General features: G+C 43.7%; 1 protein-coding gene across 1 annotated transcript in view; it reads right to left on the bottom strand.

The window, feature by feature from the left end:
• LOC144495299 (A disintegrin and metalloproteinase with thrombospondin motifs 19-like) overlaps positions 1–20,346 on the bottom strand; it is a 461,034-nt gene that overhangs the window by 52,134 nt on the left and 388,554 nt on the right. The window contains exon 19 of the mRNA XM_078215388.1: positions 871–1,006. Coding sequence (XP_078071514.1) covers positions 871–1,006 — 136 coding nt within the window. The remainder of the gene's footprint in view (positions 1–870; positions 1,007–20,346) is intronic.

The following is a 20,346-nucleotide window of genomic DNA, read 5'->3' as shown; positions in this document are numbered from 1 at the left end:
GGAAGCATGTCTTAATGCACAGACATAAAAACAATTGGTAATTAACTGGAGGTCACTCGCGAAACCAGCATTCTTGACGCGACAGTTGTTAGGTGAAAACTGCTACACATCAAAGACACGAAACACAGAGCGCTGACAACTGTTCAGGCACGAGAACTAACCATAAACAGAGCAGGGGATGAAACAGAGAGTGACTTGAAAGCTGCATTCTAAGCCCAGGTTTAGGCTAATAGCTACTCAAGTTTTACTGTTGTAGCCTTTGATATTAGCTATTTGATCACTTATGAGGTCAATGGTTTGTAATCACGCCAAGATATTCTGTATGCATCATCGAATTGAAGGGGCACCAAAGACACAGAATTCACCAATATTTATTATCGGGGAGACAAAGAGCCAGCAGAACTGTACATGATAAATGATACCAATCAGGAGTAAAGCACTTAAAGGTTTTTAAACATTTGACATCATAATAACAAGTTGAAAATAATTATTTCACGAGTTTAACAAGGTCTGCGCATATTTGCTCTACTAGAACATGCAGTACTCCGCATGTTATCAGTTGAAATAGATTGCTACGCATATAAAAACAAAATACTGTGACTGCTGGAAATCTGAAACTAAAATAGAAAATGCTGGTTAAACTCAGCATGTCTGGCAACTTCCGTGGAGAGAGAAACACAGTTAGGGTGGGATTTTCCAGCCACGCTCGCTCCAAAACCGAAAAATCCCACTCGAGCTCAACGGAACTTTGCATGGTCTGCTCCCTGCCTGCAATGATTCCCGTTGAGGGATGGGATGGGAAAATTCCCCCCCTTAATGTTTCAAGTTCACATAACCCTTCTACAGATTGATATGCATTATATTTATTACCTGGTCTGACATGGCTGTTGATTGCACTTCCGTACCAGTGATTCAGGTTTTTTCAGCTGTTTGCATTTTCTATTGTCTACAATAGTTGTAGTTTTGCTCATGATTTTTGTACAAGTCACGAGGGTTTTTCTTTCTCCTGCAGAAATAAAATTAAAAATTAAAAGAGTTTTCATTCTGTAAAATGTTGAGAGTTCACAAAGTTATGGCTCTCCACTTCCGTGAATAATTAGAGCAAACAAATATCAAGAGGCTTGAAAAAGATAAAGGGAATGAAATTAAATGTGAAATAAGCACTTCAAAATTTCCACCACATCAGAGGATAGACTTAGGTGGCATGATGGCACAATGGTTAGCACTGCTGCCTCACAGTGCCAGGAACCCAGGTTCAATTCTGGCCTCAGTGACAGTCTGTGTGGAGTTGCACATTCTCCCCGTGTCTGCGTGGGTTTCCCTCCAGGTGCTCCGGTTTCCTCCCAGAGTCCAAAGATGTGCGGGTTATGTTGATTGGCTATGCTAAATTGCCCTTTAGTGTCAGGAAGAAAAGAAGGGTAAATACATGCAGTTACGAGGATAGGGTCTGGGTGGGATTGTTGAAAGTGCAGGCTCGATGAGCCGAATGGATTCTTTCGGCACTGTAGGGAATAAATAGAGCAAACAAATATTGAGAACAATTTAACCTGCCTCCCACTATGTTTGTTTTGATTGTAAAGATGGGGAGACCCTTTCCTTTCGCTCTGGAGAAAGAAACTATTAGTGGAAGAGGCCAAGTAAAATCTCAATAAAAACAAGACTTGTGCATTATGCCACCCATGGTTTGATAGCTGGCAATATTAAGCATAATCATTGGAAAGCTATCACTTGGGAGGGAAATGTCAAAACCTGCCGCCCAACAAGTTCATTTTTATTATGAATGGTTTAGATATAATATCAGTACAGTTAATTGTGTATTTACAGACACAACACAAAATCTACTGCAGAAATCTCAAGTTTTGCATTTAGTTTATAGTAATCCATACTTTAGCAGAAAGATGCTTTTTAATGAGAATAAAGAGCAAACAAATGATCTGGGATAAAAATTCTGAAATGCCCATAATTTTGGCTCTAGCAGTGGACTTTTGCATCTTAGTAAACAACAAGAGCAAATTTCCAGTTTGATAGCAATTCTCATATGGCAGAGCACATTTCAAAACGTTTACAATTGAGGCAAACAGTAGATACCTCAATGCTCAAGTTTGGGACAAAAGGCAAATTTGAAGAGGAGGTTTCTTTATTTATTCTTATGTGGGATGTGTCACTGGCTAGACCAGCATTTATTACCTATCCTTAATTGCCCTGAGAAGGTGGTGGTGAGTTGCCTTTTTGAACTGCTGCAGTGTGTGTAGTGTAGGTACACACACAGTGCTGTTTGAAAGAGAATTCCAGCATTTTGACCCAGCAACAGTGAAGGAACATTGATAAAGACTAGATCAAGGTGGTGTGAGACTTGGAGGGGAACTTCCAATTAGTAGTGTTCCCATGCATCTGCTGCCTTGTCCTTCTGGGTGGGAAGAGGTCACAGGTTTGGAAGGTGCTGTTGAAGCAACCTTGGTGAGTTCCTGCAGTGCATTGTGTAAATGGTACACACCGCTGCCATTGTGCATCGGAAGTGGAGAATGTGACTGTTTAAGTTAGTAGATTCTGTGCCAATCAAGCTGGCTGTGTTGAGCTGGGTGGTACCAAGCGTCTTGAGAATTGTTAGGGCTGCATCATCCAAGCAAATGGAGAGTATTCCATCACATTTGTGCCTTAGTGGACAGGCTTTGAGGAGTCAGGTGGTGAATTACCCACTGCAGAATTCCCAGCCTCCTACCTACTCTTGTAGCCACAATATTTATATGGCTGGTCCAGTTCAGTCCACTGTATCACAGAATTGTTATGGCACAGGAGGAGGCCATTTGGCCCATTGTGTCTGCATGGATCTCCAAATGACATTATGGCTTAGTGTAATTCTCCTCCTTTTTCCCTATACTCCTGCATATTGTTACTATTGTTTTTGGTCAATGTCCAGGATGTTGATACAGTGAGATTCAATGATGGTAATGCCACTGCATGTTAGATTCTTGGTTAGAATCTTTCTCGATGCTCATTGTCTGGCACAAATGTTAATCGTCACTTAACAGCCCAAGCCTGAATGTTGTCCAGGTCCTGCTGTATATGGATAATTGCTTTTGTCCCTGTACCTTTATTTTAAACAGATCATAAACCTTTGTGTGAGGAAACAACTAGTTACTGCATGAGTATCCCTAAATAGCATTTCAAACATGATTTTTATTTGCAGGAATATACTCCGGTTTTAAAAGATCACATTGAAAATAACCCTTTGCCAAATCTATCCTGTGAAAAATTCTCGGAAGGTCTTGCACTGCGACAACACCCTGGGGTATGCAGGGGGAAAGATCAGCCAGGGTCGCTGGTCCTGACCACTACTCTGGAAATTTACAATCTGATACAAGATTGCAGGGGCTGGATTTCCATGCCCCACCAACATTGGATGGGGCCTGAAAACTACAAGGTTGGCTGGCATCCTGGCTTCCTGACCCCATTCTCAATGACGACCATTTTGGCTATTGCAGCCATGAAGTGGACAGGCAATTAGATTTGTTGGGAATTTTGTTGAGCAGGGATCAGGGCGGCATCCAGCTTCCCAACAGATCAACCACCTTGAGGTGAGCACCCAGTGGCTGGCAGGCAGGCGTGCCAGTGCTCCAGGCAGGATTACTGGGGACCTACTTTTTGAAGTGCCTGCCACCCTCTTGTTCTATCCTGCCACCCTCAATTGGACAGGAACCTGTTTCCCACCTCCCTGGTGAAACTTCAGCCCTATGTCTCTGCAGTAGGATGATAACAGGATAGACGTGAGTTGAAATCCCTCTGTGCGTATCAGCTGCCATTCAGACACTTGGGGAAAAAAAGTCAGTGTAGTAAAGTAGAAATTCATTTGCATAGCGCCGATTCTAGCACATCAATGAAGAACGCTAAGTGGAGAAAGCAATGGCACACAGCTTATCCTTGGGGAGTCAACCCAAGTTTTCATAATGTCGTGTGAACAAATTTCCCCCTAACATCTTCAAGAAAGAGAGAAAACTGACTATGTGGCTGTTCTGCTATAAACTTGGAGGCTATTAACAACTTAATAAACTAACTCAAATTGGACACTGCTGTTGGCAGTTTACCAGATCCTTGTCAAATAAGATAAAAATCTGAATTGACAGATTAGAAGATGGTACTTTCTCTAGAAAAAATAAAAGATCAAGAGTAACATTGTTCCTACTTCCACACACAACGCAGTCTGACAGAAACATGCAACAGCCTCAGGATAAGCATGTACCCAAGCCAGAAATGTGAATGCACCAGAGTTTGGGTTACTTTGATGGGTAAAACCAAGCTTTGTTCCTTTTAGTCTCACAAAAGAGAAATTGTACACTAGACAGGGAATTCCAATGCAACTGCAAACCTCAGCAAAATGCTTGTGAGCCAAGTCAAGTTTTGACTTGTGCCGATGACTCAGATTGCGTTTATACATGTCCTCATTTAGCTCAGAGTTCAAAAGGTTTGCCAGAGCTTGAGTAGCCAAGCTGAATATCTGAACTGAGACTGGCTTATCACCTTTACAATCGTTTTATAAAAGGGGAGCAGTCGGGGGTCAACTGCAGGTGCAATAGAATCATTGAATAGAGTATATCTTGGCCCAGGGAAGCGGTTTTGGAGGTGGGGGCCTGAGGAAATTTGGGAAGATGCCCGGGTCAGCTCCCTGATGCTCTGCTGCCACCTAGCACTATTCCCGAAGGCAAACTAGTGCATAATGGCCACCAGTAATGGCAATCCAATTAAGGGTGGTAATGAGCCACTTATTTTCAATTTTCTAGGCCACAAGGGTTTTTCTGTTGTGTAAGGGGCCAACTTCGCTGCCAGAGGTCTGAGTTGTGACTCATTTGAGGGTTTGAATTTATCTGCCAGCAGTAATTCGCAAAGGGGATTTGTCCCCAGGCGGCAGACGTGTCCTTGCTACTACTTTACAGAGGCTGACGTCTCTGCTAACGCTTGCCCTGATTCAGTGGCAGCCACTCCCTCCCAGTGACTGTGCCTCCATGATGCCATTGCTACTCTGGCTGATGGCCGTAACACAAAGGCAGCCGGAAGCCCTCTCCAGGGGGAGGCGCTGACTGGACCTCCTGATGCTGATACCCGACCACCATCCATAATTGGACAGGGCTCCTGGAGGTGGCTTCTTATTTGACTACCTCCAGGAAGATCGTGTCCATCATTCCGCCATGGACTCCTCCAGGTTCCCAATCTGGAATTCATCCTGATGCTGGGACTGCGATCCACCTGGGCAATTCAGCCCATACAATCCGACAGGATAGGAGGAGGTCACTTGGTCCTTTATACCTGTGCAATGTGGCAGTTACTGGAAGGTGCATTCGTGCCCCAGGGATAGCTTTGCCTTTGATTTTCACTCCTTGCTTAGGTAGGTGGTCATCATAAATAAGGATTAAATTTAGCTTTTTAGAATATATGGTTCTGTCTTTCAATTGAGGTAACACCCGTAGGTGAAAACAACTTGGTAGCATTGCTACCAAGATCCAGCTACTAACCTGTTTAGCAAATCTACAGTCATACAGAATATGAAGACTTAAAATACCTTGCACAAACATCATTCCTGTGGAGAAATGCCAGTTATAAGAATACATCAGTACTGGCAAAAAAAAACTAGTATGAATATTTCAGTGAAATGTCACGTACAATACCAAAAAGAGAATGAAATATGCCTACACAGTCCTTCAAAAGCTATTGTTCCCAGGAGGAGATGATTTGAAAATAATCTGCTGTTATTTAAGTCTAGACAGAATTTGATTACTGTTAAAGAAACACAAAAGTTTTGGACTGAGGTAGTAATTACACAGCCAATCTACCATCAATCAATATACATTACCCATTTTTTCTGCAGTAACAGACCTTGTACTGAGGTTTAGTTTCCATGGAAACAAGTTCTTTTAACTATCTACAATACCATGTTACTCAACAGAACAAAAATGCTCTTCAAATACCCCATTAAGTCAGTTTAACTATTCATGGGCCCAAACCTTCCTGTCAGGATCAGAACTCCTGGTTCCAACCCTAATCAGACAAAATAATAGCCACTTACCTTCCTCTTGCTCTGTTGGGCAAGTTTTTGATGGAAGATCCTTCCTGACAGGAAACCTTGGCAACATCAGTGAAGGGCATCCGTGCAGAAGCTACAACCCTTTTTATGGCACGAGCTGCCATATTCTGTTCAGTAAAGAGTTTAAATATCCCAAAAGCTACGGTGAGAAGGTGAGTGGGTAAGGGAATTGGTTGAGTGAGGGAGTAGGGTGGGTGAGGTAGAAAAGTTGGGTGTGGCGGTAGGGTGGGTAAGGTAGCAGGATGGATAAGATAAGTAGGTAAGGAGGTAGGGTGGGTGAGGTAAGTGGGTAAGGTGGCAAAAGGGGTAGGTTGAATAAAGGGATAGGGTGCTAGTGGGATGGAGTGTTATGTTGGGGGGCATAGTTGGGTGGCCTCTCTGTGGATGATTTGGGGGGGGGGGGGGGGTCAGTTGTATAGTTACACAGTAGTTAGGCTGATTTTAATCTGTCAAACATTTCCTGCATAACTATCCAGATAAGTAAGTCAGAACTGTCTGGTCTCCAACTCTAGCTCAGAGTTGGAGAACTTTTTGAAGGGCCCTAAGGAATCGGAAGATTGCCCATCGGAAGTTCAAACTCGTGGGCCGTTCCCAGCAAGTCAGTATGTTGGGAATTCTGAGGGATTCCTCAGTGCATCTTGGAGGGGGGTGGGGGGGGGGGGGGTGGGAATGTGGTATAACAATGGACACTAAAACGAATATTCAATAAAGAGTGAACAAAAAAAACACAACATCTCAACAAGTAACAATGATGCACATGTGAATAAAGTGAAATATTTACAATTGCAAGTTAAATTTGAACAACATCCATGCCACCTTTGTGCTCCCAAGTCTTATGTCAATGGCAATGGGATGGGGCAGGAATGTTTTTGTCTTAATGCAGAGCCTCCCTATTTGACCAGGTGGCACTTTTATAGCTTGCCCGTAGCTGCAGTATTGTCCACTGGCAACAGATTTCACACTGAAAAGTATCCCCCACCACTGAATTCCATGTGTTTCCCAAGCCTGCTACCTGCTCCTAAATTTTTAATTTTGACCATGAGGGAAGTGACAAAAAAGAGAGTGGAAATGGCACACATTTCCAATTATGCCATTGGGAACTGCACGCTGTTTACAAAATCCCTCCTCCCCGACTCCATGGGTTCACTTAAAAAAATTAGGTTTACAATTTTTTTACATCTTCTACACAGAGGAAATCTTTTCCCATAGCTTTTTTTTTCAAATAAGCATGGTATTCAGAATTAACTAATTTTTTTAACCCTAAAATTGAATGGCGTCCGAATTCTTAAGATTCTGACTGAATAGGGCCAAATCCGATATAAAAATCTGACGCAAAGTGCCTTTGGGTATTGAAAGGCTAATTTGACACTTGCTGCAACTGCACTATATTATGGGTGAGGATTCAAATTATTTCCTCATGGAAATCAAACCCATTGTCAATTTTTTGATAGAAAATATGAATGGATGAGCAATTTTACAAATCCCACTGTTCCCTTAGTTCAGATTGCTAATTTAGCACAGACTGGGAATCAAACCTGGGTCAACCTTGGCTTGTATGGTTCCATTACTGGATACACTTGCTGAGTTGTAGAAAGGGCAATTACAAATAGTCGCTAAAGGTGACAAATTTTACAAAAAATTAAAGAGCCTGGAGGGAAAATTAATTTCACAACTAACATTCATCTATCGTTGTTAACAGGTTGACTTGACAATGAAACATTTTTGCTCAAGTAACAATTACTTCAAAGTTATGCACTGCACAAGTGTTTCTGAGATATCGTAAGGCTTCTTACAAAAAGGGGGGTAATATTATTCACCTTCACCACTGGGATGTTAACTTGGCAGTGTAGATCACCCATCCATTGTAGAATCTTGATCCACCATTCAGCAAGATCATGGCTCATCTCCTACCTCAACTCCGCCTTCCTGCATTATCCTTATAACCCTTAACTCTTAAGAACCCCAAAATCTATCAACCTCTATCTTGCATCAATGACTGAGCATCCACGACTTTCTGGAGTCGGGAATTCCAAAAGTTCACAACCCCTAGAGTGAGCAACGCATTGTAGAGAACAAGGAGGGGAGGGTTATGCTGCATCTGCTCTCCTTTAATTTGCTGTATGTCCTAACTAGGGACGGTATAGAATTTTAGATATTGTATTCACTAACTCTCAATGCACTATTTGGGGAATGCCGAACCCTCTCTCCTCTCTGGAGATGTCTGTATTTCTCTGGCAGACAGTTACTGCTCATCAACCTGAAAGATATTTCGCAGCAGATGAGCTGCCACTCTAATGTTCGCTAGTTTCTCCAGCAATACTTTATTGATTGGGTCAGTCCTTCTCAGTTACCTGGGGAAATGATTGTAACTCAGAATGACATGAAAACAATGAAGGCATTGTTAGATGATAACTAAAAGCATGTTTGTTTTGTACATACTGAATATTATTGTCCTCACTCAATGTATGACAGTCCTCACAGTATTTTTACTCAACATGCATGGCATTTTAAATAGTTTCCATACACCAGTGAAACACGCAGTGCTACTGAAGAATCAAATTGAACAAGGTTTGGCAACTCAACCATCATCTGCGGAATTACAATTGCTACAGAATGCAAAGGACCGTAAGATTCCTATCCACTAAAACTTAGCTCTGACCACGTATTGTTATTAAACAATCTAATCAACAACACAAAAATAGGAGGGTATTTCTAAACCTCAGGAAGCTACAATGAATTAAATCAAGGTAAACAACCATTTTCACCATCTCTTCCACCAAATTTGCGGCATATGATTGGAAGAGCCTAATGGAATTCCAGGTGTAGAATCTTGCTGCCTAGAGGAAGATGGAGAAAAGAGGCGGCAAAGACTAGGGGTCCTGGCAATATTCCGACAATCATGCTGAAATCTTGTGCTCCAGAAATAGCTGCACCACTGGCCAAGTTGCTCTAGTACAGCTACAACACTGGCATTAACTGGACAATGTGGAAAATTGCCCAGGTATGTCTTGTACATACAAAGCAGGACAAATCTAATCCATCTTCTGTCACTTTGCTTATGTCACTAGACTCATCAGCCTACTCTTGACCATCAGCAAAGTGATGGAAGGTGTCATTGACACTGCTATCAAGTGGCACTTACCCAGCAATAACCTGCTCACTGACACTCAGTTTGGGTTCCGCAGTGGGTACTTGGCTCCTGTGCTTCTTACAGCCTTGGTCCAGACATAGACGAAAGAGTTAAAGTCAAGAGGTGAGGTAAGACTGATTGCCTTTGACATCAATGCATTTGACCAAAGGTGGCATCAAAGGGACCTGGCAAATCAAAGTCAATGGAAATCAGGGGGAAAATCTCCACTAACAGGAATCATACCTAGCATAAAGGAAGATGATTATAATTGTTGGAAATCAATCATCTCCGCTCCAGAGCATCACTGCAGGAGTTCGTCAGTGTGCTGTCCTTGTCTCAACCATTTTCAGTTGCTTCATCAGTTGCTTTTCCCCATCATAACGTTAGGAAAGTGGATGTTTGCTGATGATTACACAATGTTTGCACACAATAATTTTCAACTCCTCAGATATTGAAGGAGTCAATGTTCTTACGCAGCAAGACTTCAACTCACAAGTGGCAAGTGACATTCAAGCCACACAAGTATCAGGCAATGACCATCGTCAACGAGAAAAACTAAATATCACTCGATGGCATTCAATGGCATTAGCTTGGCTGAATCTCCCACTATCAACATCCCCCAGGGATAACCATTGAGCAGAAAATGAACTGGACCAGCCACATGGCTACAAGAGGAGATTGGACACTGAGAATTCAGAGATGAGTAATTTCCTCACTCACCAAAGCCTGCCCACCATCTACAAGGAACAAGTCAGGAGTGGGATGAAATACTCTCCAAATGCCTAGATGAGTGCAGCTCCAATAATACTCAAGAAACTCAACACCATCCGGACAAAGCAGCCAGCTTGATTGGCACCTCATCCACCACCTTAAACATTCAACTCTCTCCACCACTGACACACAGTGACAACCGTGTGTACCATATTCAAGATCACTGCCGCAATTTACCAAAAGTCCTTCAACAACACCTTCCAAACCATGACCTCTATCACCTAGATTCTAGAAGGACAAGGACTGCAGATGCATGGGGACATCACTTCCGGCAAGTTCCCCTCCAAGCCATTCACCATCCTAACTGGATCTATACTGTCGTACCTTCAATGTCACTGGGTCAAAATCCTGGAATTCTCTTCCTATCAGCACCAGGAGCACAGCAGCGGTTCAAGGAGGTGGCTCACCACAACCTTCTTAAGGACAATTAGGGATGGGCAATAAATGCTGGCTTTGCCACTGATGCTCACATCCCATGAAGAAATAAAAAAGTTTGAAGAAGGCTGAATTTTCCATCCACACAATAGCTGTGCCTATCAAAATTTGCATTGTCTCCCCTACCTCAAACAAAGTCGAAAATTGTAGGATGGGATTTGCACCCAATCCTTGTCTAGCCTGCTCAACTTGGTCTTTTCCCTATAAAATGCATACGTAAAGCAAGCATTGTGCCTTTTTATGGCACATGTCAATGCCCCCTGCTCTCCGCACCCTCCCCCCTTTCATTTGAGGGGGTGATTGGGAGAGCCATGGTGGGGAGAACAGGAAGAGGAAAACCACAAGTGTGCATTGGCACAAATTATCATGGATGGTGCTAGCGCGTGAAGAGAAATACTTCCCTCTCAAAGTCAAAATGTTTAAATTTTCTCCTTTAAATCAAGACAATCTATGGGTGTAATTCACTGTTGTGTGCTATGTGCTTTAAAATTTGAATCCCCTCTTCCACACGTCCCTCATCCACAGGATTATGAATCTTTGGAATGCTCTATCTCAGAGAGTTGTGGATGCTTCATCATTGAATATATTGTAGGTTGAGAGTGACTAATATTTGGTTCCTCAGTGAAGGGGTATGGGGAGCAGGCAGAAAGTTGAGTTGGGGCCGAAAATTGGCAATGATTGCACTAACGATGGAGCAGGCTTGAGCGGGTGTATGGTCTATTTCTGCTCCTATTTCTTATGTTATTATGCAATGCTAACGCTCTGGTGCTCCGGTTTCCTCCCACAGTCCAAAGATGTGCAGGTTAGGTTGATTGGCCATGCTAAAAATTGCCCTTAGTGTCCTGAGATGCGTAGGTTAGAGGGATTAGTGGGTAAATATGTAGGAATATGGGGGTAGGGCCTGGGTGGGATTGTGTTCGGTGCAGACTCTTTCTGTACTGTAGGGTTTCTTCTTCTTCTATGTAATGCTGGAGTTGCCAGCAATGCACTCAAACTCATGTGGCTAACATTATTAAGATACAATTACAAGCATGATGTCATTCAGTCCACTTTTTCTTATGCTCACTTTTTTCAAAAATTAGCTCTGGTGGTAAAGTGTTGTTGAGTTGCAGGGAGCTTGCCAATATTTCTCCTCTGCCCAACTAGACTATGCCAATTTACTGACATCAGGAGGGAGGTATATTGTGCTGTTTCCCCCAGGGCTTGATATTAGAACTACTGCTCTTTTTTGATATATAAAATATTATATATATATCTAAAAACCACGTGGACTTGAGTAGAATTTCAGAAGTCTGCAGATGACATGTAGCAAACAATGTTTGTGTAAATTGTAAACAGCAGTGGTCCCAGCTCTAAATCCCGCCCAGAGTCTTTGAATGTTTTTAAGGCAGAACTGGATAGATTCTTGATTAACAAGGGAATGAAAGGAATAGGCAAGAATTTGGGGTTGAGGTTACAATCAGATCAGCCATGATCTTATTAAATGGCGGAGCAGGCTCGTGGGGCCAAGTGGCCTGCATCTGCTCCTAATTCGTATGTTTGCATGTCATGAATGCTCAGTAAAAGGCCAGTTCATTGGAATCACATCTGCTCTCCAAATTAAGCACCCCCCCCCCCCGAGCGGATAGTTAGAACTTACAGTTTTAATGACTGTAAATAAATGGTACGCACTTGCCAAACTTCACTTCCTTCCACAACTTGGAGGCCAGTGGATTTCACTTCTGCTTTCACCTCCTTTCACACTGTCACTAAGGTATATCAGGTGCCTGTAGCATAAGCTGCACCAAGGCTGAGAAGGGTCCGGGGGGTGGGGTGCAATGAGCAGGGAAGGGTGAGCTGGAGGCAGGACTTGAAGGGGGGAATGAGGGAGAGAGTGAAAGACTGCTCGGGGAAGGTTCAGCGACTGTTCTAGGGTTGTTGCCATGCTATCGGGGCAACTAGCCTGGGGCTGTGGCCAAGATATCAGGGGAAGGTTCTGCGATTGTCGCCATGCTATCGGGGCAAGGTTCAGTAACTATCCTGGGGCTGTGGCCAAGATATCGGGGGAAGGTTCAGCGGGTGTCCTGGGGCTGCGGCCACGCTATCAGGGGAAAGTTCAGTGGGTGTCCTGGGGCTGTGGCCATGCTATTGGGGGAGGATTGGCTCCTCAGGCACAAAGGCTAGTCCCAGAAGACCTGGCTAATGAAATTCATTCGCCATACGCATTGAGCAGCTGAGGAGAGATACATTACAGCACAATTCACCAGAAGGTCCTTAATAGAGCGAACAATGAGTTTATAATATTTGGACTGGTTAGGCAGGGCTCTTCAATACTTGCCAGAGAGAGTGTCCCACTGCATTATTGTTTGTGGCTCCCTGCTGAACCTTGCATTGCAAAGGTGTTGCATGAGAGAGGCAATGATTAGCTAGATATCTCCTTAGACCAGGAGGATGTTGACTTTGATGGGTCTGAAGAGGTGAGGATTCAGATGAGCCACATAAAGATGCCACTGAATGCAGGCATGCCCGTGACAACCTGATAGCTACAAGATTCAGGGAGGAGTAAGGTGATGACAAATTCTCACAATTGATGTTTTTTTCAGGCCCTGTTGTACAGGAAGCCTCAAAACCTTCATTCTCAGCTCAAACATCTCATGAAAGATCAAATATATCACAATGATCATAGAAATATCATGGGTCACAGTATGCCCTAATGGCGGGATCAGCCATGGAAGGGAGAGTAGCCTTGGCAGCATGTGGATGCTGTGGAACGTGAGTAGTACTCCCTTAGCACGTGTCCTTCAGCAACCCCACATCATACAGTCCTTTCACCCATGGCTTCAACAAGTCAGTATCCATGGTAACTTCTAAGCGGCTGCAATTTCAAATTACATAGGGATGCCCTCATGTCAGTATGACACCAGCTCAGTAAGATACACATACCACTTTGTAATGCTTTGCGTCTGGATATCTGAACAGGGAGTGGCAACCGGAGAGCTCCATTTGTCCCACCGCCACTTCTCATCAATGCAAAATGCTGAGGCAGCATCTTGTTACTGCCTCTCAATTGCCTTTCACACATCAGGACACTGTGACCTTTAAATCTCCGTGATGCAGTAAAGCTGTGAGACTTGTTTGCATTCTTCTCACAGAGATTGCTTCACCAGGACAACGGCTGATCAGTATCAAACACTCAGGACCCTGCAAGTGTCAGAAGCCTTACAAGTCTGTTCTGGATGACCTTTGCATTTGGGTGAAGCTTGGCGAGTCAGCATTGACACAACAGACAATGACAATACCTTCCCTTTATAGACCCAGCTGAGGCCTAAGGAGATTTGCAAATGCATCACTTTCCAAGCATGACAGTGCTCAACATGGTCCAGCTTGCCAAGACTATTCCTTCTGGATACCCTAAGTGAAGGAGTGCACTGTCATGCAATGAATTCCAGACTGAGTTGTGTGCTGTGCCTTTACACAAGCAGTACATAAAATTATGCTAAGCTGCCATCCAGGTCCAATGTAAGATTGTCACAGGTAAGGAGACGGCTTCATCAAGACACTTCAGATGTCAAACATTCATACTCCTCAAACAGACATTTGTAAGTTTACCGATTGAACTTTACTTCCCCAGTTCAGTATCATCCATGGGGAGAATGACAACTCAGCAATAAGTCAGCTTTAAATGTGGACACAACATCTACCTACAGAGAGGAATGAAAGCCTATGGGCTTCGAAGTTTGATACTACTTTTTTCATGAACTCACTCACATAAAATAGATTTCAAGAAGAAGTTAGAAATTAGGTATAGCTCTTGGGGCTAAAGGGATCAAGGGATATGGGGGGGAATGGGGGGACCAGGATATTGATTCTGATGATCAGCCATGATCAAAATAAAGAGCGGAGAAGGTTCAAAGGGCTGAATGGCCTCTATTTTCTATGTAAATGCCACTGCAAGTTACACACTGGAGAAATGGATATAACTTAAGTCACAACTACTATACGTGCCATTCACAAACAACAGACATCAGTGCGAGAGCCGCAGGATCAACACTAATCTTGATGAGCACTTCTGTAGAGCACAGAGCCTGAGATTGAAGACTGACAGGTCTAGTGACCAGACATCAGTGTCACACATGATGTGTATTTCCTGATATGACAGATGTGGAAATAAAGGCTACTCACTGCGGTGAGATAGTCTGAGAATTTATGCAACTGCATATCCAGATGGGAGTTCACTGGGGGCTATATTCTGGCTCCTTAAATGACCGGAGGACATTGCAGCAAATTGAATATAAATGGGATCCACGAGATTTAAGGATAGATTAATGCAACATTTCCAAACGTGTAAAATCAAAGCAGTGAGAGAACACCCTTACCACTAGTATATGTTTAAAACTTCATAACCTTCCTAACCCTACCGTTATGTCGAGGTGCAGCCTCGATATCCACAGCTGAGGTGGAGGCAGCCTGCTGACTGCTCTGCCCGGTTGTCAGAGAAGACTTCGGCGGGCATTCTCTGTTGGTTTAAGACCTTGAGAGCCCCAGCATGTTAAGGGGCTCGTGCCCAGGTGCAGGCGGACCCTCCTAATCCTGATCTGCTGGAAGCAATGGGGTAACTGGCAGAGTGGATCTGGAGCGGCAGTGCAACCTTGAGAGTGTTCTGGGTAAATGTCTCCAGGTTGCCTACCTAGCACTCCTCTCTCTGCATCCCCGATAGCAACTCCCTGACTCCTTGAGGAGAAGAAGGAAGTCAGGTTGCCCCATCCCCCTCTCGCCTAGCCACTGCTAGAATGCACCCATGTATGATGTGAAGCTCTGAGTGAAAATCCAGCCACCTTGGACCTGTGTCTCCAAAGTGGCTGTCACCCATCAAATGGAGACTTCGATATGCTCCCATACCAGAGTATGACATCAGACAGAACATGAATGGACTCCTCAATCCTCTGGATCAATCTGCTGACGGCCTCTGACAAATCCGCTTGATGTTCCCTTGTCTGTCTTTGCATCTCCAACGAGTCTCGTAGTTCCAATTTCAAAGGCATGTCAACAAGCTCAGTCAAAGCAGGGGCCTGGTCTCCAGCAGTCCTGAGCTTCAGAGGCCTCGGCTGTCGCTGCCTCTTCCAGCAGTGGTCTCATATCTGTGAGGTGATCACCAGGTCATGATCCCGAACCTATTCTAGAACTAGGTCCCACTGAAGTGTATGCAACTGCGCTGGTGGAGGGTACAGGTGAATGTAGTGACAGTTCTTCATCTGAGGATAATCCTGCTTCCTCCTCACAAATCACAGAATCACTACAGTGCAGGAGGAGGTAATTTGGCCCATTGAGTCTGCACCGACTCTCCGACAGAGCAACTTACCCAGGCCCACTCCCACCCCCCCCCCCCCCCCCTATCCCTGGAACCTTATGCATTTACCCCACTAATCCCCCCAACCTCCACATTTTGGGACACTAAGGGACAATTTAGCATGGCCAATCCACCTAAGCTGCACAGCTTTGGATCATCAAATGGTCTGGGGCCGAGTTTTCTTTTGGAAGAAGTGTTCCCCTTTTTCTTACTGATACCTGGAATAGAGAGAAAAGAGAATTAGTGATTGAATAAGCATGTTCAAACATTAAAATTCACTCATATTCATTGTTCGCATATTGTGATGTATACTGGATGCATCCTCACTGCTGGTTAGGGGAGGCCTATCTCATCTTCCATGCAGAAGTAAGCTTTGCAGCCTGTTCCTCAAGTTACAGACCCTGTCAAAGTTTAAGGGTTCCCCTGCTGGTCATGTTTCTCTGTTTTGTGATGTAATCTTGTCCTGCATGAAGGCAGATAGATTGACTGTAAGCTCTATGGATGAAAGAGCAGTTCAGGAGCACGCATGCCCGTTGCCTCTGCTGACCCCCAGGGGCCCCAGTAAGAGATTAAGATGCTTTTTATGCAAGAACTTGCGTGTGCTGTTGAGCTTAAAGTGGCTGGCACGTTCAATGCAGATGTCCCACATGCTTGTTGTATGTGATGCCCCTGTGGGCTCTAACTCTTAGACTGCCTGATGCCCACATGCGTGTGTGAGTGGAAGCTTCACTTACCTTGGTGGAGTGGAGCAGATCATTCATCCATTTCCAGCACTGCAGGGGGATCCTTCTCTGTGTTCCCCAGGTGTTAACCTCCCCAGCGAACACCTCCCAGGTTGGTGTGGTCAGGTGTGAGGATATCCTGCTCCTATCCCTCGGAAAGAGGACCTTCAGCCTTTCCTAGACAGCCTGGAGGAAAGTCCCGAGGGAAACAACTTTGCTGAACAGTGGTGCAGAGGGTTTGCTTCACTTGGGTGCCACAGTTTTGCTCTTCACCACAACAGTTAGCTTGCACTGAATGAATATCTGTTTAAATATGGCGCCAGGACCTTTGACCCGATGAGGTAACAGTGGAGCCGACTCCTTGCTGATGCATAATTAATTATTTTTGTAAAACTTATTTCCTTATGTCTACCTATTTTGTCTTATCATTCGCTACTTTTCCATTTGCAAGACAATGTGACACAGAATAGGAGGGTGCAGAAGTGCATCGAAGGAGGGTCCTTCAGTTTTCGGACCTTGAGTCCCTTCAAAAAAGCCAAACATAACCACGAGGATAATTCAGGACTGTCCAGAGTACCTTCTGACCATGACTGCGGAGTTCTAACCTGAGGAATTTGCACAGTTGCGCAGAAGGTTTAATGGCATCATAATCCATTATGGAACAGGGTTGACCACTAAACTAGAATCTACAGTAAAATCCAATTGCAAAAGTCCGAGACACATAGGGAATATCCCCCTGAAGGTTTATACAACTGCTATTAAAGTATCGGGTTAAAATGCTGAACTTATGCCTTTGCATAACGTTAGTAAGCTGATTGAATGGAAAGAGTCTTGCCACAGAGTTTAATTTTATTTCTGCCCTCAGTTCTGATCCCATTTACATAATCGGATAAGTGGATGGAATGACCAATTTATCCTGTGTCATTCAGTTGTGAACAAATTGAATAATTCAATGGGTGCCTTAGACAGTTAAAAGTTATTCCAGTATTAAAATGGATAATGCGGTGCTGTCAGTTATTTATTAGTGTCACGTGTAAGCTTACATTAACACTGTAATGAAGTTACTGTGAAAATCCCCTAGTCGCCAGACTCGGGCGCCTTTTCGGATGCACTAAGAGAGAATTTAGCATGGCCAATGCAACTAACCAGCATGTCTTTCAGACTGTGGGAGGAAACCGGAGCACGCGGAGGAAACACATACAGACAAGGTGGGAAGACACCGCACAGACAGTGACTCAAGCCAGGAATTGAACCTGGGTCCCTGACGCTGTGAAGCAGCAGTGCTAACCACTGTACCACCATGTTGCCCCAGTTACATTGCTGAAGCAGCCCGTGGAAGATACAATTGAATAAATTACTACAAACATTAATGCACGTTTATCTGCGTAATCTGACTTTTGCAAGATTCTTGTAGATTGGAGGTTAGATAGTGTCAGTTTGGCTCAGTTGCCTCTATGGCAGATGGTTGCGAGTTGAATCTACACTGACACTGCAGTGAAAGAAGCCCTGCATTATTGCAGGTTTGAGATGTTTACTGGGGCCCTGTCTGTTTTTTCAGGTGGATTTAAATGATTCCATGACACTATTTAACGAAGAGTTCTCCCAGTGTTCTGCCAACAATTATCCCTCATCTATCACTTGCAAAATCTGATTTAAGAAATGTTTTCCTTTCTGTAGGTGTAGGTGATTCATTAAGATTTAAATATTACGGCTAGAATGTTCAGTCTGTCGCTGTCTTCATCGGGAACTGTCATCTTGGCATTAAGATCGGAAATTAAAAATGTGTCTTCATCATTCCCTTGTTCCCTCAGTCGCATATTTTAACGTTAATGACTGGAAGCAATGGCATTATATTATTCTTCCTTCAATACGCATATGCATGATAGTAATGACATGAAAATTCTGTTGTGATGGCTACATCGAGATTGACATCTGCTTACTTTGCAGTGTTTAATGTGATTTGATGAGAACATGCAGTTCTCAGAAACTCTACGGCATACACAAAGGGAAAATTGACAAGATATCGAGAAAAGCCAGGACATTTATGCATCCCCGACAGCAGAGAGATATGGCACTTTAGACAGTGTGGTGTATAGAATAGGGCAAGTCGGAATTTTATCATCAATACTGCTAATTTCTCGAAACAGAGTCTTTAAGCTACACTGGATTACTTGAAGAGCGAACTATTCGTGGGGATGCAGCAAATGCAAAACCACTTAATCCTAAGGCAATGGTCATGGGAGCAGGGAATGATGAACAGCAGTTAACTTTGGTTAGCAGCATTCCACCAGCTTTACAGATACTAATGAAGGAGGCTTGGAAGGAATGCAAGTAGCTAATGATTTTGTCATCCGGGAATAGCTGAGCAATAACACGTTGTATTCTCCCGAAGAAGAAATTACACCTGGAAAAATGGCCATTTCTCTGCTAAATGAAGATGAGGCTACTTGGCTGTTCCCTTTCCCTTTCGAATGTGCAGAGGGAATTAATAGCCAGCTGTATCAACAGCAGTAGTCAAGTATCTTGCCTGTCCTCACATTTATCTGCTATTGCAATGATCGTAGGACAACAAAGGAGTTACTTCACTCACGGTTGCACCTTCCTCAACCCCTCATTATAAGACTGATTCCCTTTTGGATGCTAAGTTGATGGATATCCCTGGCCTCAGCAATGGTATTTATTATGCGAGAACAGTCACAGCACTAGACTGGCACCCGTTTTGGCTCTACATTAAAAATGATTCAGCAGCAAAGTCATTTGGCACAATATTTGGAGATCATTATCCAAACAACTACAGATGATTGGCACAGCTTTACAGCCTCCACTGCCAGTCTACTGCTTAGACCTCTGCTGCCTCCACCACAGTGAGTCTATCTGTGTGAACTGAACTTCTGTTTTTCCATGAATATATTAACAATGAGTATATGAACACAATTGTTCAATGTGTCTCCTCGAAGTCGAATTAGTTTTAAAAAAAATATTTCAGTAGCAGAAAGAAAATGCTACCGTTTCCAAAAGCTTCAGTGTGCATCATGCCATATTGCATTTCAAATGGCCATGCTCATAGATATGTAGGTATAATTAGTTGTTTTAATATTGCCCCTTTTGATTTCCATTGTACAAATCCAAATGCTCTGCCATTGAAATTCAATTGTTCTGAAGTTGACTGCTCTAAACAGTTTCTTTCCACCTTTCTATAATACTCAAATGTTATGGGATTAAATGGGCTAACCCCTACAAAACAGGCTTGGAGATCCCAGTACAATTACCTCTGCCTTACATTCCAGGCAAGCAGCATGCTAAAATAGTCCTGCCTGCTTTTTTGAAATGATTGCAGTGTGCAGTCAGCACTTTCTGCACTATTCATTGGCTACTTGCATCGGAAGACGACTCAATATTGTGAGTGGCTAGTGCGCAGAGTGTAAGAAATGGATCATTTGCCCCCTCTAGTCTTCTGTCCCTTGCAATAAGATCACTGCAATCTAATTTTGGCTTTTGCTCCACTTTCCTGCCTATCAACTGGTCACTGACGCTGTGGCACAGTGGTAATGTCACTGGGCTAGTAATCCAGAGGCTCAGGCTAATGATCAGGGATATGAGTTCAAATTCCACCATGGTAGCTGGTGGCAAAAACCCATGTGGTTCACTAATGCCCTTACCTGGTCTGGCCTACATACAGCTCCAGACTCCAGCAATGTGCTTGACTCTTAACTGCTCTCTGAAATGACGTAGCAAGCCACTCAGTTCAAGGGCGATTAAGGATCTGGGTGAGCAATACCCACATGCTATGATAAAATAAAGAAAAAACAACTTATTTCAGGGATCAATGACGAGGGCGTCTGCATACCAAATCCTCTTTCTCCTTTCATACATCCCTCCCATCCCACAA

This window comes from Mustelus asterias, chromosome 6, assembly GCF_964213995.1.
Source record: "Mustelus asterias chromosome 6, sMusAst1.hap1.1, whole genome shotgun sequence".
Classification (NCBI taxonomy): domain Eukaryota; kingdom Metazoa; phylum Chordata; class Chondrichthyes; order Carcharhiniformes; family Triakidae; genus Mustelus; species Mustelus asterias.
This window is presented reverse-complemented; position numbering and strand designations above follow the sequence as displayed.